The sequence below is a fragment of the Hypanus sabinus genome, chromosome 11 (genome assembly GCF_030144855.1).
Source record: "Hypanus sabinus isolate sHypSab1 chromosome 11, sHypSab1.hap1, whole genome shotgun sequence".
NCBI classification, from domain to species: Eukaryota; Metazoa; Chordata; class Chondrichthyes; order Myliobatiformes; family Dasyatidae; genus Hypanus; species Hypanus sabinus.
Window position 1 is genome coordinate 12,972,207 of NC_082716.1, and position 18,128 is coordinate 12,990,334.

The following is an 18,128-nucleotide window of genomic DNA, read 5'->3' on the forward strand; positions in this document are numbered from 1 at the left end:
AGATGTGGACTTGCCCAAAAATAGCTATTCCCAATCAACTCTGCCTAGTTCCTGCCTAATGCTTGTAATATGCCTTGCTCGAATGTTGTAATCTCCTAAAAGGTCCATACTGATCTATAGCTATATTAAAACTTACGGAATTGTGCTCATCCACTTGATATATTGGTCACCTGGTCAGGCTCATTACCTAACACCGGGGGTACCCGACACTGTTCCTCTTAGTAGACTACCTACTTATTGATTTAAGAAACCCTCCGGGATGTATCCCATCATATCGATTACTTTGCTCCTGTCTGTTTTTACTGGTCCTGACATCTACAGTACTCACCATCCCTCCACTTTCTGATCTGATACTCTGGATCACATCCTCTTGCCAAACTAGCAAGTTACCCTAGCAGCACCAGTAAATCTCCTGGTCAAGACAGTTTAGATGCAGAACTGAATAAAAGGAACTATTTATTTATGTAACACCTTTCACATTATTGGTTAATTCACGTGAACACATGCCAGTGATAATAAAGCTGATTCTGATTCCATAATAAGTTACAAGCTATGTGCAATACTCTGCAAAAGTCTTAGATATATACAAGGGGAAATTATGGTTGGGAAATTATGGTTGGGAAAAGGGTAGGGGAGGAAGTGGGAAGCATCAGAGAGGGATCCTGTAATGAACAATAACCAATTGTTTGAAATCAAATGACTTTGCTTGGTCTCTTAGGACTGGGTGTGTCTTCTCCTGCCTCACCTCCTGCCCCTGGCACTGTCCCACACCCTTCCCGCGGCACTCCACCCATGCCATTCCCAACATCCTGTGCTCCTGCCAGATTTACAAACTTGCTTTCCGCTCCATGTTGACAAATACAGTACTGAGCAAAAACCCTTGGCACCCTAGCTATATATAGTATGTGCCTAAGACTTTTGCACCATACTGAAGACCTAGTTAATGCTGCAGGAAGTCACTGTCTATTTGTTGAAGGATAAATACAATGGCAAATGCCTCCACTTTAGTATCATGCCTTTGGATATTTTGCTTCTATGTCAACTATCATTTAATGACTCTCAAGCGGCACTGTGCAGCACTTCCTCTGCTGCCTTTTCTTTTTGTTCCGATTATGAGACCGCTGGCTACCCTCATCTAGTTTAGCCTGCCTTTTGAAGCAGTGTACTGGGGTGTGGCCGCTGTTGCATGCAAACAGCAACTTGGAGCTACAAGTGAGAGCTACTCCACTATCACACCCGGCTGTAACAACCTTAAGCCTACCATGAGGGCGGCATGGTAGAGTTGTGGTTAGCACATGCTTTATAGTACAGGTGACCCAGGCTCAAATCCTGCTACTGCCTGTAATGAGCTTATACTTTATCCCTGTGACCACATGCATGTCCTCAGGGTGTTCCAGTTTCCTCCCACAGTCCAAAGATGTACCAGTTGGTAATTTAATTATCTATTGTAAATTGTCCCATGATTAGGTCAAGATTAAATTGGGGGATTGCTGGGTGTCACCACTCGAAAGGCCTTATGGGCCAATCCCGTGTTGTATCTCAACCAACCAATCAATAAATAGACATTTTGACTGACTGTCCTATTTTTTTTAAACTTATATCAGGTCACTCCTTCAGTTTTCTTCACTCTCGGACAAAACAATTTCTCCCCACACGTAGTTTACCCTACAGAACAGAAAAGAGGAGGAATTTCTTTGGCCAGAAGGTGGTGAGTCCGTGGAATTCATTGCCATGGACAACTTTGGAGTCCAAGTTATTGGTTATATTTAAAGCAGAGGTTAATAGGTTTTTGATTAATAAAGGTGCGAAATGTTATGGGAAGAAGGCAGGAGGATAGGGTTGAGAGGGAAAATAACTCATGCGTGGTTGAATGTTGGAGAATTCTCGAAGGGTCAGATGGCCTAATTCTGCTTTTATGTTTTATGGTCTTATGAATTTGGTAGTGCTCGATGAGCACATTTTCTTGATTATTAGATGTTGAAGTGTTCATAGCCTAAAACAAGTACAGGTTTACCCCGCTATCCAAAGGTAGAACATTCCTATGAAACGGTTTGTAAACTGAAATGTTGTAAAGCGAAGAAACAAATACCATTAATTTATGAGAAAAATTTTTGAACATTCCCAGACCCAAAAAAATAACTAACCAAATCAAACCAAATAGCACAAAACCTAAAATAACACTAACATATAGTAAAAGCAGGAATGATATGATAAATATACAGCCTGTATAGATAGAAATATTGTAGGTACAGTGTAGTTTCACTTATCAAACTCAGGAAGACAGTGAGCTGAAATCGATTTGGAGGAAAAAAAATCGGCATGTACTCGCATATGTATGCACAGGTATGTGCACGTACGTGCATACGCACGTACACACATGCGCAAACAACTGCCCGCACAAGGCTTCACGGTCATTGTAGTCTTTCTTGGGGTAAGCACACATATAAAGCGGGCGTCTTTTTCTCGTAAGAGCAAAAATCCTCTTTGGTTAGTGAAAACAGGTACTAATGTAGATCTTCCATAACAGTGAGTTGTCGGAAAGCAAATGTTCAAAAAGCGGGGGACACCTGTAAAATCACTTTTAAAATGTTGCTGTATTTGTATCATAAATCTAGAGAACCTATTAAGTCTTTAAGAGACTGTGGGAACAGAATTAGTTTAGAAGAAGTTCAGAAAGCAGGGACTCTTGAGTTGGTATCTGGAACATTGAACTGCAGATGTATTGATGTAAATTTGAAACTGATTAAGTCAGCTGGGTAATTTAAATTTATGCATTTAAATAAAATCAGAGCATGAACTATTCTTTCCTTATCCAATCTGGCCTTTATCAGACCCTAGACTGGTTTGTGTGATTCACTGTAGTCTGTATGAAGCAGCCAAGAAGGCAGTTAGAAGAAATGCAGCCAATCTCAATGATATCCATGTCCCAGGAATGAATTGAAAATCTGATGAAGCAATACTCACTCTTTTCATGAAACTCACTTCTCCCATCTCTGCAGACCACCTCTGTCATTGTGCTCATCTGCTTCTGGTCTCCAACACAAGATTTTCAGTAGCCCATCATTTTCAGTCACACCAACAGCTATCTGGCCTCTGTATTTTGAACTTACATTCCTAAAGCTGTGGTTCTCTCGAGCTCTATGTTCCTTTAAATTGTTCCTTAATGCTTTGGTTTGACCATGTCGGCCACTTGTTCATTTTATCTGTTACGACGAGCCAAAATAACCAACACCTGTTGGTCAGCTGACAACTGATTCCAGGCTGACTTTCACTGGTTCTTGTTCCTAATTACGCCTCAAATGTTCTTGGTAAGCCATTTAAGTAGTCTTGCTCTGGATGCACTGTTTATTTTTGTGTCTGTGTGGTTTAACTGAATAAGCATTTATTTCATGTTCCCTCTTTGTTCTATTTTCTTGGGTCAAAGTCTCATTGGTAGTTACAGGGAAGTGAACACAATAGCAATAAATGCCAATGAACAGTTTAGTACGGTACAGGCTGTTCAGCCCTCAAGGTCTGTGCTTACCACAGTGCTAGTCTGCCTGCATGTAATCCATATCCATCTATTCCCTACCTGTTCATATGTCTGTCTAAATGTTTCTTAAATATGAAGATTTTGCATGTCATCTAAAGCTTGATAAACTTCTATGGATGTATGTTGACTTGCTGCGTCACAGCCTGGCCTGGAAACACAAATGCCCTTGAATGGAAAATTGTACAAAAAGTATTGGTTACAACACAGTATCACGGATAAAGCCTTCCCCACCATTGAGCCCATCTAAAAGAACTGGGTACATTGGTCCTAAGCCAGACCAATATACCTGGCGTTGAGACCCTAATTACTGTCATTCTACTTCATTAGATAGGCCATTTTGTTGAAGCAGAAACTATTATTAATTCTGTTAAAAGAGATTACCAGATGGATTGAGGAATAGGTTCAAGGATATTCTCAAAACCTTGGGGGAGGGGAGAGAAATTCCAGTATCTCTAGAGTTCTGGTCCATGATCTCTTAGAGTAAGGAAGAAGCTTTATGATGGCATGGACAACCTCGAGTCCATGCTGCAGGAACACACACAAGTCCAGTAAAAAGAGTTCACTACATCCTAATTGTAGGAAAAGGATGTGTGGGTCCCACAACGGCCTTGCGACTCATCTTAGGATCCATAGCATGGTAGTCATCCTTGATCTGAGGATCAGCTGCTAAAAAGAAGAAAAGGAACTAGTGTCACTCATATTGTGTCAATTTATTTACAGTATTTATTTATCAAATTTCTAAATGGCAATCATTTGTAAATAAACACTTTAAAATGATTCATTATGGACTGTAATTATGTTACATCTGGTGCTTCAGACTGTTGACAATGTTGTTTTAACCCTTTAGCTTAAATACATTTTGGTTCTGAAAGTGATCTTAAATTCACTGATTTTATTGCTGCTACCTAATTGTTCTAATTGAAGCCCATATTATAATGACATAATGAGTATTCAGCAGTAAGAACTCATTAATGTTCATTACTTCAAAATAATGTTCCATTGCACCAAACCTATATGATGATGAGATGCTTTAACTGTCCTCTCATGCTGGGGTAATCATGACTGCATTTTATAAAATGAAGCAAATGGAATTATTTGTCATGTTAAGGTTGATTGATTACAACAATAAAATCAGTAATACATTGAACAACTACAAAATCTGGCGTAAACACAAAGGTGCTCTTAGCCTTTTAAGTTTTTAATAGTGAACAGTAAAATAACTTGAAGTGTGTGCAACTGATATTTGATACAAAAACAATACTTTTCTTGGTCTGAAACTTCTGCTCTTTATTCTCCATAGATGATGCCTGATCTACTGAGTTCCTTCACTATTTTGTGTGTGACTTTTCATATGTTACTAGTTCAGTACTAAGGATTTTCGATCTTATTTGCATGCAGTGCTCAATTGTCATTTATGTAACCCGCTGTTATAAGACTATTGAACAGTCCCCTAGTGCAATAGGATAGATTCTTGACTTCACAATTTACCTCATTATGACTTGTGCTTTATTGTTACAAATTGAGATACTACACGGAATAGCCTCTTCTGGCCCTTAGAGCCAAGCTGCCTTGCAATCCCCCGATTTAACCCTAGCCTAATCACAGACAGTTTACAATGACCAATTAACCTACTAACTGGTGTATCTTTGGACTGTAGGAGGGAACCAGAGCACCCGGAGGAAACCCATGCAGTCACGGGTAGAATGTACAAACTCCTTACAGGCAGTGGTGGGAATTGGCCATGGGTTGCTAGTACTGTAAAGTGTTGTGCTAACCACTACACTACCGTGGCACCCTGCACTTCCTCTAACAGTAACACTATTTAATCTGTATGAACTGTATTCAATTTTTTTCACTGTAACGTCAGTACATGTGTTAATAATAAACCAATTTACCAATTTATATTTTTTTTCTTCCAAGGGCATGTTTTAATCAAGTTACTTCTTGTTCTTTTAAAGCTCAGCCAATATAAGTCTTGTTTGGATTAGATTATTTCAATATTTCAATGTTTGCGGATGAAATATATTTTGAAAATTTGCAAAGTCATAGGAAGTAATTGACTTAAGAAATATTTTGACTAAAATTAACAGATTCTTGTTGAGGTAATTTAATATACAGGAATGTGAAGAGATGAGAAATTGTTGAAAGAATAGGCATGGATCATAAACTAATATCATGTAGTAATTCTATATACTAAACTAATATAAGCAGTTTTGACACTTGATACTGTTTGAACATTACTGGATTTGATAACTACAAGAGCAAATTTAAATTGATAATTAAAAGAACCTTTGGAGATGAGATATTTTTATAAAGGAGTGAAGGGTTAGTTTAAGAAGAAAGGTTGATCAGGGTAGCCGATATTCATTGGAGGATAGTAGAGTGACATTTATGATCTTGAGGGGGATTGATAAGGTGGAGGAACACACAAAATGCTGGGGGAGCTCAGCAGGTCAGGCAGCATCTTTGGACAGGAATAAGTACTTGGCAAAGACTAAATGGACGAAGGGCTATGAGTCTTTGAGCAGTCAGCATTTTGGGCCATGACTCTTCATCAGGACTGGCAAGGAAGGGGGAAGAGCCATCTTGGCCTACTGAGTTCCTCCGGCATTTCATGTTTGTGTGTATTGCTCTGGATTTCCACCATCTGCAGAATTTCTTGTGTTTTTGATAAGGTGGATGCTAAAAGGTTGTTTCCCTGTGGTCCATAGTTTGATTAGCTGGCTGGTGGTGTAGCAGCATCCGTACTGGACTTTGAGATGAGTGGTCCCAGGTTTAAAAGTGGCCGGCGTTTTGTGCGCATTTCACCTGTGCTGGGTTGAGGGTCAAGCTAGCAACTTGGTCTCATAATAAACAGACAAAATGCGAAAGAAACAGCAAAGTTGCTGCCCAATGTACCACAAGGTGCGGAGAGGAACAACAATAAAAATAGTTTCAGATTGAGGTGAAGAAGGACTTCTTCCCCCAGAAGGTTGTGAATTTTTAGAATTCATTGCTGTTGTGAAGGCAGATTAATTTAAAATATTCAGGGTGGTAATTGACAGTTACTGAACAAGAGTCAAGGAATTTGAGAGGCAGGTGGCAAAGTGGGTGTTGAGGTTAACGGGCTTGTAAGGGCAACTGATCTATTCCTGCAAGAGAAAAGCCGTAAGTGCTGGAAATCCAAGGCAACACTCACAAAATGCTGGAGGAAATCAGCAGGACTCAGTCGATTTTATTCCTTTCCATAGATGCTGCCTGACCTGCTGAGTTCCTCCAGCGTTTTTTGTGTGTTAACCCATTCCTGCCTCTGTTTTTTAGTCATTCACACTACAATTCATGTTATTCCTGATCTTTTACCTAAGAATTTCAGCAACTCACTCTGGAATAAGGAGCATTGCTGAGAAGCTTTTAAATCTCATTCCTGTTTTTGCTTACGCTATTCACATGAAATGTGATCAATCATTCATGTTAAATGATAGTTGGATATGTCTGTGGAAAAAATAATTATGATTTTCTTGTTTTTTCAGTATTTAAGATTTAGCTTTCATATTTGTACAGTACTGTTGTACAGGGGAAAATACTTTCATGTCATAATGGATATTTATAGAACAGGGTGGTCCATCCATGTTGCTGACAGCTCTTTCTGAGATCAAAGAAACTGCTCCACTGCCTTGTTGTTTCCCCATTATTCCTGCTTAGGAAGGAGAGATAAATGTTTGCAGTTTCAACTACTTCCTATGGCAGGACAGGTTCTTGCCTCAGGATCTTTTTTGCAGTTGAATTCTTTCACTTCACAGTCAAATTTTGAGCTTATTGCCATATGCACAAGTACCTGTCTGCACAGGTGTAATGAAAAACTTGTTTGATGCACATAGCATTCTAGATGCAGCATTCACAAGAAAAACATAAACAAAAATTATACACAATCTTTACAAGAAAATGCAATTAGAACCAAGAAAGGCTGTTTTGGTGCAAAGTGATCATAGTGTTACTAAACTGTAGTCAAAGAGTTGGTAGGTAGGTTGTAGCTGTTCTTGAACTTGCTGGTTTGGGACTTGTGGCTTCTCAACCTCTTCCTCGGTGATAAAAGATGGTATGGCCCGCAAGATGGGATCTTTGATGATAAAAGTTGCTTTCTTGAAACAATGCCTGCTATAGATACTACCAATGGTGGGGAGGGATGTTCCTATGTATTTATTGGTTAGAATCAACTACTCTCTGCAGTTTCTTGTAGTGCTGTGCATTTGAATTGCTTTAGCAGATGGTGATGCAATCAGTCAGGATACTTTCAACTGTGCATCTTGAAGGACAAAGTAATAAGTAGCTGAAAACAAAATGCTTCAATATTATAAACAAGATAAATCTGTAGATGCTGGAAATCCATGCAACACACACAAAATGCTGAAGGAACTCGCCAGGCAGCACCTATGGAAAAAAAGTACAGCTAGTGTTTCAGCCAGAAATGTCAACTGTACTTTTCTCCATTGATGCTGCCTGGCCTGCTGAGTTCCTCCAGCATTTTGTTGCTTCAATACTATGTTATACTTGGCTAAGTCAAATAGTTTTTAGATGGTGTTTATATGCAATATGTTTTCTTCATTGCATCCATCTTAACTTTACTCTTTTCTTTTGTATCCTCAAGGTTTTCTTCACTTGGTGCTCATGAGACAATCATGATGGTGGTATTTTAGGAATTTGCCACATAGTATGGCTGCTTTTCGATCCCAGCGTGTTACAAGGTCTTCAGTTGGGTCGAATGGTTTGGATGAAAACTTCTGCGGACGAACTTTGAGGAATCGGAGCATAGTTCATCCTGACGATTCCTCCCCTCTTCCTCAGTTAAGATCGCGATCACCGAAGAAGAAGCAAGAAGCCACACCACAACAGAAAGGCACAAGCAGTGGGAAAGTTAGTGAATGTAAGCAGCACCAGACCCGAGAGTCCTGGGCGAGCCCTAGAAAAAGGGGACCCTTTTGTTCTGAGAAAGATATTCACGAGAAAAAGCCTTTGGACATCTGTGACCCGGTATTGCCCGTCTTCAAACGGGTAAAACGATGCTCCCGCTCAGAGCCTGCGGATGGCTTGGAGGAAGCATCGCCACCTGTTAAGAACGAAAAGACTTCGCTCGAGCGAAGAAGCTCGGTTGTAAGCAACGATGGGGACTCAGCACAGCTCAAACGTGCTCGACGCTTTCTTTTACTGGATGATTGTGACAAAAGGGAGATCAAAAGGGTGAAGGATTTGGATGGCGGACATGAGGATTCATTGCTGCTGAAGGAGGTGTCGGCTCACCAGGCTGCTAATGGGATCAATGAGAAAGATGTTGCTGCTGTTCCAGAGCATAGTGAGTGTGAACCTCTTCATTTGAACAATAAACCAAAACATGTTGATATGCGCGCTCCCATTTCACCAACAGAAACTGAAAACATTAATTCCAGTGGCCATTCACTGCTGCTCAATGGCAGTAAATTGGCCACTATTTCAGAGCCTGACGTGCCTTCTAGAGACTCGGAGTGGGAAGACCACAAGACTGTAAGTGATTGCCACTCTGTGTCGCAAACCAGTCAGTCACAGCAATCTACTGCTTTTTTAGCAACTGAAAACCCATCGCAAATCAGGGAATCAGAGGAAGAAGTCGATGTTGTGGGGTATAGCTCATCCCTGTTGAAGGAACAGTGTTTTGAAAATGCCAATTGCAGTATAGATGCTGCTCAGGATGTTGAACAGATCTCAGGGATGGCTGACTTTTCTGCAGTGCCAGACTCTGGATTAGGGTCCTTGTTTAAATCCCAAGAACACAGATATGCACTGAGAACTTCGCCAAGAAGGGCTGCGGTTAACAAGGGCAGCCCTCAAAAGATGTGTTCATCCCCCAGAGACAATGGGCAGGTGGAAGATAAATTTCCCAGTCTTAATGAATGTGAAGTGGACATCGGTGCTGTAGTGGCTGCAGACAGGGAACATTGTGCGAAATTGGAAGAGGATGTCTCTCAGGCTAAAAGGGAGCTGCCTCTAGATGGGGCTGGAGACAATTGCAGTGGTAATGTACCCAACTCACCTGCGCAGCAGGGGCTGGATAGAGGGCATTTGCCCCCAAGCAGGGAGAATAGCAGCCAGCAGTCTAGAGAAGAGGAGGAGGAGGAAGAGCCTGATGTATACTACTTTGAATCTGACCATGTGGCACTGAAACACAACAAAGAGTATGTGTAACTATGGTAACCATGACATCAGTTTTTCTTTGTTCCCTTTTTCAAACGACGTCTGGTTTTGCCTATTTTCACAAAGCACGTTGAATGCAAACAGAATTATTTGTTTTGCTGATACCTTAACAATTTATGAATATCCTTTGTACATATGTAGGAAAGAAAAGTTGTTTGAGAGTACTTAAAATGTTGCTGACTTCATGTGTACATAGCATAGGGTACATCAGCATGAAGGTAATTTTCTTGCTAAAGGCACTGATTTTGTAAAATATGATAGAGATTTTGGAGGGTGGGGGAATCATGATATGGACCCTAAAACTATTATTGATAGGAATATTATGTGCAGCTCTATGTTAATTGAAAAGATGTAGTAGAGAATGTTCTTTTACAATGTTCTTATATAGACAACTTTCTTATGGAATGTATCTCTGGTGAGACTATGACTAGATTGCAAAGGTTGGGATCTATTTTTTGAAGTGGAGCCCACCGAAAAATAATTTGAAACCTCTTCTTAGTTTTAGTTTAACTTTATCATTTTGTGTCTAATGCCCTTTGTTACTGATATATTCTTTGTCTGGATGATTAGAATCCCCAAATTCATTGGTATGGACCTCAGTGCGTGCAGCGTTGCAGTATAATTTTTTTCAATTTGTACATGAGCCAAATTAGCTTCCCCAAGATCTCCTTCATTTGCTTAGAGAATCTGTGAGTTTGTTGGCAAAAAAAAAGCATTTCTTTGATAAAGCAGTTTGATAAAATCATAGTCAAGTTTTGAATTCCTGGCATCTTTATAGTGGACGACTTGAAATCATTTTTTATATATATCTAAAGCGCCATCCTGCCTTGGTAGCTTTGCACTTGTGTATTCATTGGTACTTTGTCCAACCGTTGGCATGAATATGAGCAGGTGTCGCGAAAGGAAATCTTTTATTTTGAAAGCACTATTCATGTCCTTAAAGCACTCTGCAGCTTTTGAAATATTTTTGAACTTGTACCATATTGTTGTTTAGGAAGTGTAGGGGTTACTTTGTGCACGGAAAGAGCTCACAAACAACATCAGATTAATCACCAAATAATCAGTTTTTAGAGTTTTATTGAGGATAAATGTTGGCCAGGATTTACCACTTTGCTTCTTTAAATGATTCTGTTGAATCGTTTAAAGGTTGGCTTTGTGAGCCACTTTGCTTGTTGTACTCAACCAGAAAGAGAAAGATGATGATTTCCCCAACATCATTTGTACATGAGCCAAATTCGCTTTCCCAAGATCTTCTGCATTCGTTTAGAGAATTTGTGAGTTTGGTGGCAAAAAAAAAAGCATTTCTTTGATAAAAAGGAAGAAAACAAACATAAGAGCTCAATTTGGAAGGCTATTTCCCCCATTTAGCCTGATCTTGGCTATCTGCGCATAGCTTCAGTCTTTCTTCAGAGTGTGGTTTGAGTAAGGAATGAGCTGTAGGCAGGAGTAGTGGATGTGGATTCAATTTCAACATTCAAGAGAAAATTGGATAGGACATGGTTGGGAGGGGTAGGGAGGGCTATGGTCTGGGTGCAGATAAATGGGACTGGGCAGATAATAATTCAGCATGGGTGAGATGCACTGCAGTTCTGTGCTGTATGACTCCAGCTACCTTTTCCTCTATATTCCTTGTGCCCTAAATTCCCAGTACCTTATCAATCTTCTGTTTACAATTGACCAAGCACCAATTGCCATCTGATTTAAAAAAAAATCCCACAATAATACTAAACTCTAATGTAGCATATACAAAGTACTGGAGGAGCTCAGCAGGTCAGGCAACAACTATGGAAATGAATAAACAGTCTCGTCCTGAAATATCGACTGTCTATTCATCTCCGTTGAGATGAGTCGACCTGTTCAATTCATTCAGTATTTTGTATGAGTTACTTTGGATTTCCAAAATCTGCAGGATCTCTCGTGTTTATGCTTTAGTGTAGAAGTGTTAATCCATTTTTGAAAAATCTTAGATCCAATTTTAGACTTGACCCCCCCCCCCCGCCCCCAACCAGTGGAAGCGCCTTCAAGAGTCAAGATTATTTTTGTCATTCTTAGTACATAAGTGTAAAGGAGAATGAAATAATGGTTACTTCTGATCCAATACAGCGTAAACAAAACAAAGCAAGCATAAAGAACACAATTAAAAAAACAAGATAAGTATTAATATATTAAGATTAGCTTTTATACAAGGGCAGAATGTATGCACATGAAGTGTTACTAGGTGCTGTACATAAGGTGACTGGCAGGAAATGATAAAGTAGTGGTGGTGGGTGAGTTGATGGGTGGAGGTGTTGATCAGCTAATGGTTTGGGGCAAGTAACTGTTTTTGAGTCTGGTGGTCCTCGCGTAGATGCTGTGTGGCCTCTTTCCTAGAAGTGGGGCAAGTAGGGTGGGTGGAATCCTACATGACGGTGCTGGCCCTTTTCCTGTATATCTATTTGTTCCCCTTAATGTTATGTCAGTGAAACCACCCTAAACCTGAAGTCTGCATTCTCCTTCTAATTTAATTGCTTGGATTTAAAATACCATTCAGATAAACATTCATCTTCCATGTTTCTGATGGTGTCTAGACTGCTCTCAGTAATCAAATATGATCTAACCAGAATGTTGTACAGCTGGAGTTTAATTCTATCCACTCTGAATGCACTCATGTTTATACCGCACATGGGACTTGAGATTGCACCAATCTTTTCTCAGCCTTTCACAATATCTAGCCTTGAACTTCTCAGTTTTTACCAGCGGCTGAGAAAATACACCCGAAGGCCCACTTAAAAGAAAATGATTTTACGCTCATGAACCTCTGTGTCAGCATTGGTTTATAATGATAACCATATACTTGCTTGAAGAATGAAGATTTTAAACTGTAGATTTTGCACATGGACAATTGACCAATTTTAATTGTGGAAATGTCACTAACTAAAAGTACAAGTGACACAGATGACATATAAGTTTACACATTCTTGCTAAAAATTTAATTGTAATTAATTGTAGAAATCTAAAAGTAATGTATTTACCAAAGCTTTTTCTTAAATACCTGCAAAAGCTGATTTTGTTCAACTTTAATAATTACCTAAAAGGCTTCCTTAAATGTTTTTCATTTAAATCTGAAAGTTATTTTTGTTGTTGCTGGTGGTGTCGACGCAGAGTAATAACTCAAAGCTATGAATTTGAATTTTGCTCTGGAACTTTGAAAACGTGGTTAATAATCAAGATTTATAAAATTGTAGTCTTAATAATAATGACCACAAGTCTTCCTGAATCTTGTAAAAACCTGGTTCACTAATATCCTTTGTGGGAGAAAATTTGTTGCCTTGACTTTGCTATAACTCTTGATCTGATACAGTGTGGTTAAGTTTCAGTTCCTCTCTGGAATGTCAGGCAAGCACCCATCCACTGTATCATATCCATCAAGGAACAAAAACAAGTATTAATCCGCAGTGAGGATGGGAGAGGGAAAGGTTAGGACAAGGAGCATTTCTGATGAGGTTACTGTTTGCATGGTGAGAAGTTTGAAGCAAAGTCATCTGACCAGTGAGTTCATGGGACGGTTGGAGAGAGAATTTGGTCCTTATGTTGCTGGGAAAAAAAGGCAGTTTGAGAATGTAAGAGGAATGTACAGTAAGAATTTCAGTGTGCAGGGCGTGAGGATCTACGCAGATCAGCTTGTGCTGATGGGGAGAGGAGAACAAGAAGAGAGAGAGCACTCCCTCTCGAGCACGCGCCCCCTCCCGTGCCCTCTCCTTCACAACCCCTCCTCTTGCCCTTACACTCCCTTGTACTCCCTCTCTCACCGTCCTAGAGGAACTCAGCAGCCCAGCAGGTTAGCTAGAGCTGGTTTCTATATAGAGAAATAAACAGTTGGGATTTTGGACTGAGACCTTTCACCTGGGCTAAAAGGGAAGGGGGAAAGAAGCCAGAATAAGAAGGTAGTGGGAGGGGATCGAGTACAAGCTGGTAGGTGATAAAGTGAAACCACGAGGAAAGGTTGATGATGTGGCCCATCCTGATACACAGAAAGCTTCTATATTGAAATCAATATTGAATTTAGAAGACAGCAAAGCACCCTGACAGGAGCTGAGGTGTTCTTTCCTCAAGTTTATATTAGTCCTCATTATAACAGTATGAAGGCCAGATTCAAAAAGGGCAGTATGGAGTATAGGATAAAGATAAGTTGAGTGGAGCAAGAGCAGGCTGAAACAGTGGATAGATTGGGGCAAATCTGTTAGTGGATCTTCAGAGTTCAAAGTAAATTTATTACCAAAGTACCTAGATGTTACACAGACTACCTTGAGATTCATTTTCTTGCAGGTATTAGCAGGAAAAAACAGTCAGTAGAATTTTACAAAAAAATAACTAGAATGACTGACAGACACCAATGTGTAAAAGAAGACAAGCTGTACACATACAAAATAATACTGAGAGCATGAGTTGTAAATAGTTTTGAGTGTGAAGGTTATAGAATCAGTTCAGAGCAGTGGTGAGTGAAGTTATGCACACCGGTTTAGGAGCCTCGTGGCTGTTGGGTAATAACTAGTGTGTGGATCTTTGACAGAATGCCAGAGGTGGGCTGTAAGATAGGGAGCTCCAAGGCAGAGAGCTATGGGGGGAAGACCTCCCAAGGAAATGGTCTCCAATGTAAATTCATTATCAAAATACATATATGTCACCATATATAACCCTGATATTCATTTTCTCAAGGGCATACTCATGAAATCCAAGAACTATAATAGAATCCGTGAAAGACGAACCAACAAGGTGCAAAAAAATTAATAGTAATAATACATAAATAAGCAATAAATACTGAGTATATTAGATGAAAAGTCCTTGAAAGTGAGTCCATAGGCTGTGGGAACAGTTCAGTGATGGGTGAGTGAAGTTGAGTGAAGTTATTCCCACTGGTTCAAGAGCCTGATGGTTGAAGGGTAATGCCTATTCCTGAATCTGGTGGTGTGAGACCTGAGGCTTTTGTACCTTCTTCCTTGTGGTAGCAGCGAGAAGAGAGCATGTCCTAGGTGTTGGGATCCCTAACAGTGGATGCTGCTTTCCTGCAACAGCACTCCGTGTAAATGTGTTCAGTGGGAGGGGAAGGCTTAAATCGTGAGATTTTTGTGGGATTTTCCATTCAAGGGCTTTGGTATTTCTATACCAGGCTGTGGTGCAGCCAGTTGATATACTCTCCACCACACATCTATAGAAGTTTATCGAAGTATTAGATATCATGCTGAATTTTTACTAACATCTAAGGAATTAGAAGCACTGCCATTCTCTCTTTGTAATTGAGCTTATGGGCTGGGCCCAGGATAGGTCCTCTGAAATAAGAACACTGAGGGATTTAAAGTTGCTAACCCTCTTCATCTCTTATCCCCTTGTGAGAACATAGTTTATGGACCTCTGTTTTCATCCTCCTGACACATCTCCCCCTCCACATTTGTTAATGGAGATTGTGGAGGAGATGTTAGACCATAAGACATTAGAGCAGAATTAGACCATTCAGATCATCAGGTCTGCTCCGCCATTTCATCATGGCTGATCCCAAATCTCATTCAACTCCATACACCTGCCTTCTCACTATATCTTTTGATGCCCCAACCAATCAGGAAACTATCAGCTTCTGCTTTGAATATACCCATGGACTTGGCCTCCCCCATACTCTGCAGCAGGGCATTCCACAGATTCACCACTCTTTGACTAAAAGAATTCCTCCTCACTTCTGTTCTAAAAGGTCACCCCTCAATTCCAGATACCTCCACCAGAGGAAACATCCTCTCCACATCCACCTTATCTGGTCCTTTCAGCATTCACCAGATTCCCACACATTCTTCTAAATTCCAGTGGTTACAGGCCCAAAGTTTCCAAATGCTCCTCATTTGTTAACCCCTTCATTCCTGGAATCATCCTCGTGAACCTCCTCTGGACTCCAATAACAATACATCTTTTCTGAGATAAGGGGCCCAAAACTGTTGACAATACTCCAAGTGCAGCCTGACTAGTGTTTTGTAAAACTTCAGCATTACTACCTTGTTTTTATATTCTATTCCCCATGAAATAAATGCCCACATTGTATTTGCTTTCTTTACCTCAGACTCAACCTGTGAATAAACCTGGGAGTCTTACATGAAGACCTCCAAGTCCCTTTGCATCTCTAACGTTTGAATTTTCTCCCCATTTAGATAATAGTCTGCACTATTGTTCCTTTTACCATGCATTTTCCAACACTGTATCCAATCTGAATTCTAACAGATTTGTCAAGCAAGATTTTCCTGGACAGAAATCATGCTGACTGACTTATTTTATCATTAGTCTCCAAGTGCCCCAAAACCTTGTCCTTGTACCAGACATTCAAGGGTGTCAGGGAAGAAAAGAGTGTGCAGACACAATTACTGCAGAGGAAGTACTCAGGAAGCTGAATAGTCTAAGGGTAGATTAATCTCCCAGACTAGATGGAAAGTACCCTCATGTTCTGAAGGAAGTAGCTGTGAAGATTGCGGAGGCATTAGTAATGATCTTTCAAAAGTCAATAGATTCTCGCATGGTTCCGGAGGACTGGATGATTACAAATGTCACTCCACTATTTAAGAAGGGGGCAAGGAAGCAAAAAGGAAATTATAGACTTGTTAGCTTGACATCGGTGGTTGGGATGATGTTGGAGTCGATTGTCAAGAATGAGGTTACGGAGTACCTGGAGGCATATGACAAGATAGGCCGAACTCAGCATGGTTTCCTTAAAGGAAAAATATTGCAGTTTTTTGAGGAAATTACAAGTAGGCTAGACAAGGGAGAAGCAGTGGATGTTGTGTATTTGGATTTTCGGAAGGCCTTTGATGAGGTGCTGCACATGAGGCTGCTAAACAAGATAAGAGCCCATAGAATTATGGGAAAGTTACATACGTGGATAGAGTGGTGGCTGATTGGCAGGAAACAGAGAGTGGGAATAAAGGGATCACATTCTGGTTGGCTGCTGGTTACCAGTGGTGTTCTGCAGGGGTCTGTGTTGGGGCTGCTTCTTTTTACATTGAATATCAATGATTTGGATTATGGAATAGATGGCTTTGTGGCTAAGTTTGCTGATGATACAAAGATAGGTGGAGGGGCTGGTAGGAAACAGAGTCTGCCAAGAGGCTTGGATAGATTGGGAAAATGGGCAAAGAAGTGGCAAATGAAATACAGTGTTGGAAAGTGTATGGCCATGCACTTTGGTAGAAGAAATAAACGGGCAGACTATTATTTAAATAGGGAGAGAATTCAAAGTTGGGAGTCCTCATGCAGGATACCCTTAAGGTTAGCCTCCAGGTTGAGTCGGTGGTGAAGAAGGCGAATGCAATGTTGGCATTCATTTCTAGAGGAATAGAATATAAGAGCAGGGTTGTGATGTTGAGGCTCTATAAGGCACTGGTAAGACCTTGCTTGGAGTACTGTGTAGTTTTGGGCTCCTTATTTAAGAAAGGATGTGCTAACGTTGGAGAGCGTTCAGAGAAGATTCACTAGAATGATTCTGGGAATGAGAGAGTTAACATATGAAGAATGTTTGACTGCTCTTCGACTGTACTCCTTGGAGTTTAGAAGAATGAGGGGGGAACCTCATAGAAACATTTCAAATGCTAAAAGGTATAGTCCGGGTGGATGTGGCAAAGTTGTTTCCCATGGTGGGAGAGTGTAGTACGAGAGGGCATGACTTAAAGATTGAAGGGCACCCTTTCAGAACAGAGATGCAAAGAAATTTTTTTAGCCAGACGGTGGTGAATTTGTGGAATTTGTTGCAATGGATGGCAGTGGAGGCCAAGTCATTGGGTGTATTTAAGGCAGAGATTGATAGGTATCTGAGTAGCTAGGGCATCAAAGGTTATGGTGAGAAGCCGGGGGAGTAGGACTAAATGGTAGAATGGATCAGCTCATGATAAAATGGCAGAGCAGACTCGATGGGCTGAATGGCTGACTTCTGCTCCTTTGTCTTATGGTCTAATAATGGGCTCTAGCACTATCCCAGCCTCTGAGGTTAGGCTAACTGGCCTATAATTTCCTTCCTCTTATCTTCCTTCTTAAAGAGTGGAGTGCCATTTGCTATCTTCCAGTCCTTTGGAACCATGCCAGAATCAAGTGCTTCTTGAATGATCATGACCAATGAATCTGTTATTTCTGAAGCAACCTCTTTCATGATTCTGGCATATAGTCCATCTGGTCCAGGTGACTTATCCACCTTAAGACCTTTCAGTTTGCCTAGCACTTTTTCCTTTGTAATAGCAATGGCACTCACAGACCTCTGGCACACAATAATGACTGAAGCAGAGTACTTATGAAGTACATCTGCCATTTCTTTGTCCCCCAGTACCACTTCACCAGCATCATTTTCTAGTGCTCCAATATCAACTCTCACCTCCCTTTTATTTTTTTATATAACTGA

At 40.4% G+C, this 18,128-nt stretch overlaps 1 protein-coding gene across 6 annotated transcripts in view; it reads left to right on the plus strand.

Moving 5' to 3' along the window:
• The window catches only part of zzz3 (zinc finger, ZZ-type containing 3), a 187,768-nt gene that overhangs the window by 59,841 nt on the left and 109,799 nt on the right, over positions 1-18,128 (plus strand). For all 6 annotated transcript variants that reach the window (XM_059983801.1, XM_059983806.1, XM_059983802.1 and 3 more), the window contains one exon: positions 8,157-9,714. In XM_059983801.1, the coding sequence (XP_059839784.1) occupies positions 8,222-9,714 (1,493 nt within the window). In that variant the 5' untranslated portion in view covers positions 8,157-8,221. The remainder of the gene's footprint in view (positions 1-8,156; positions 9,715-18,128) is intronic.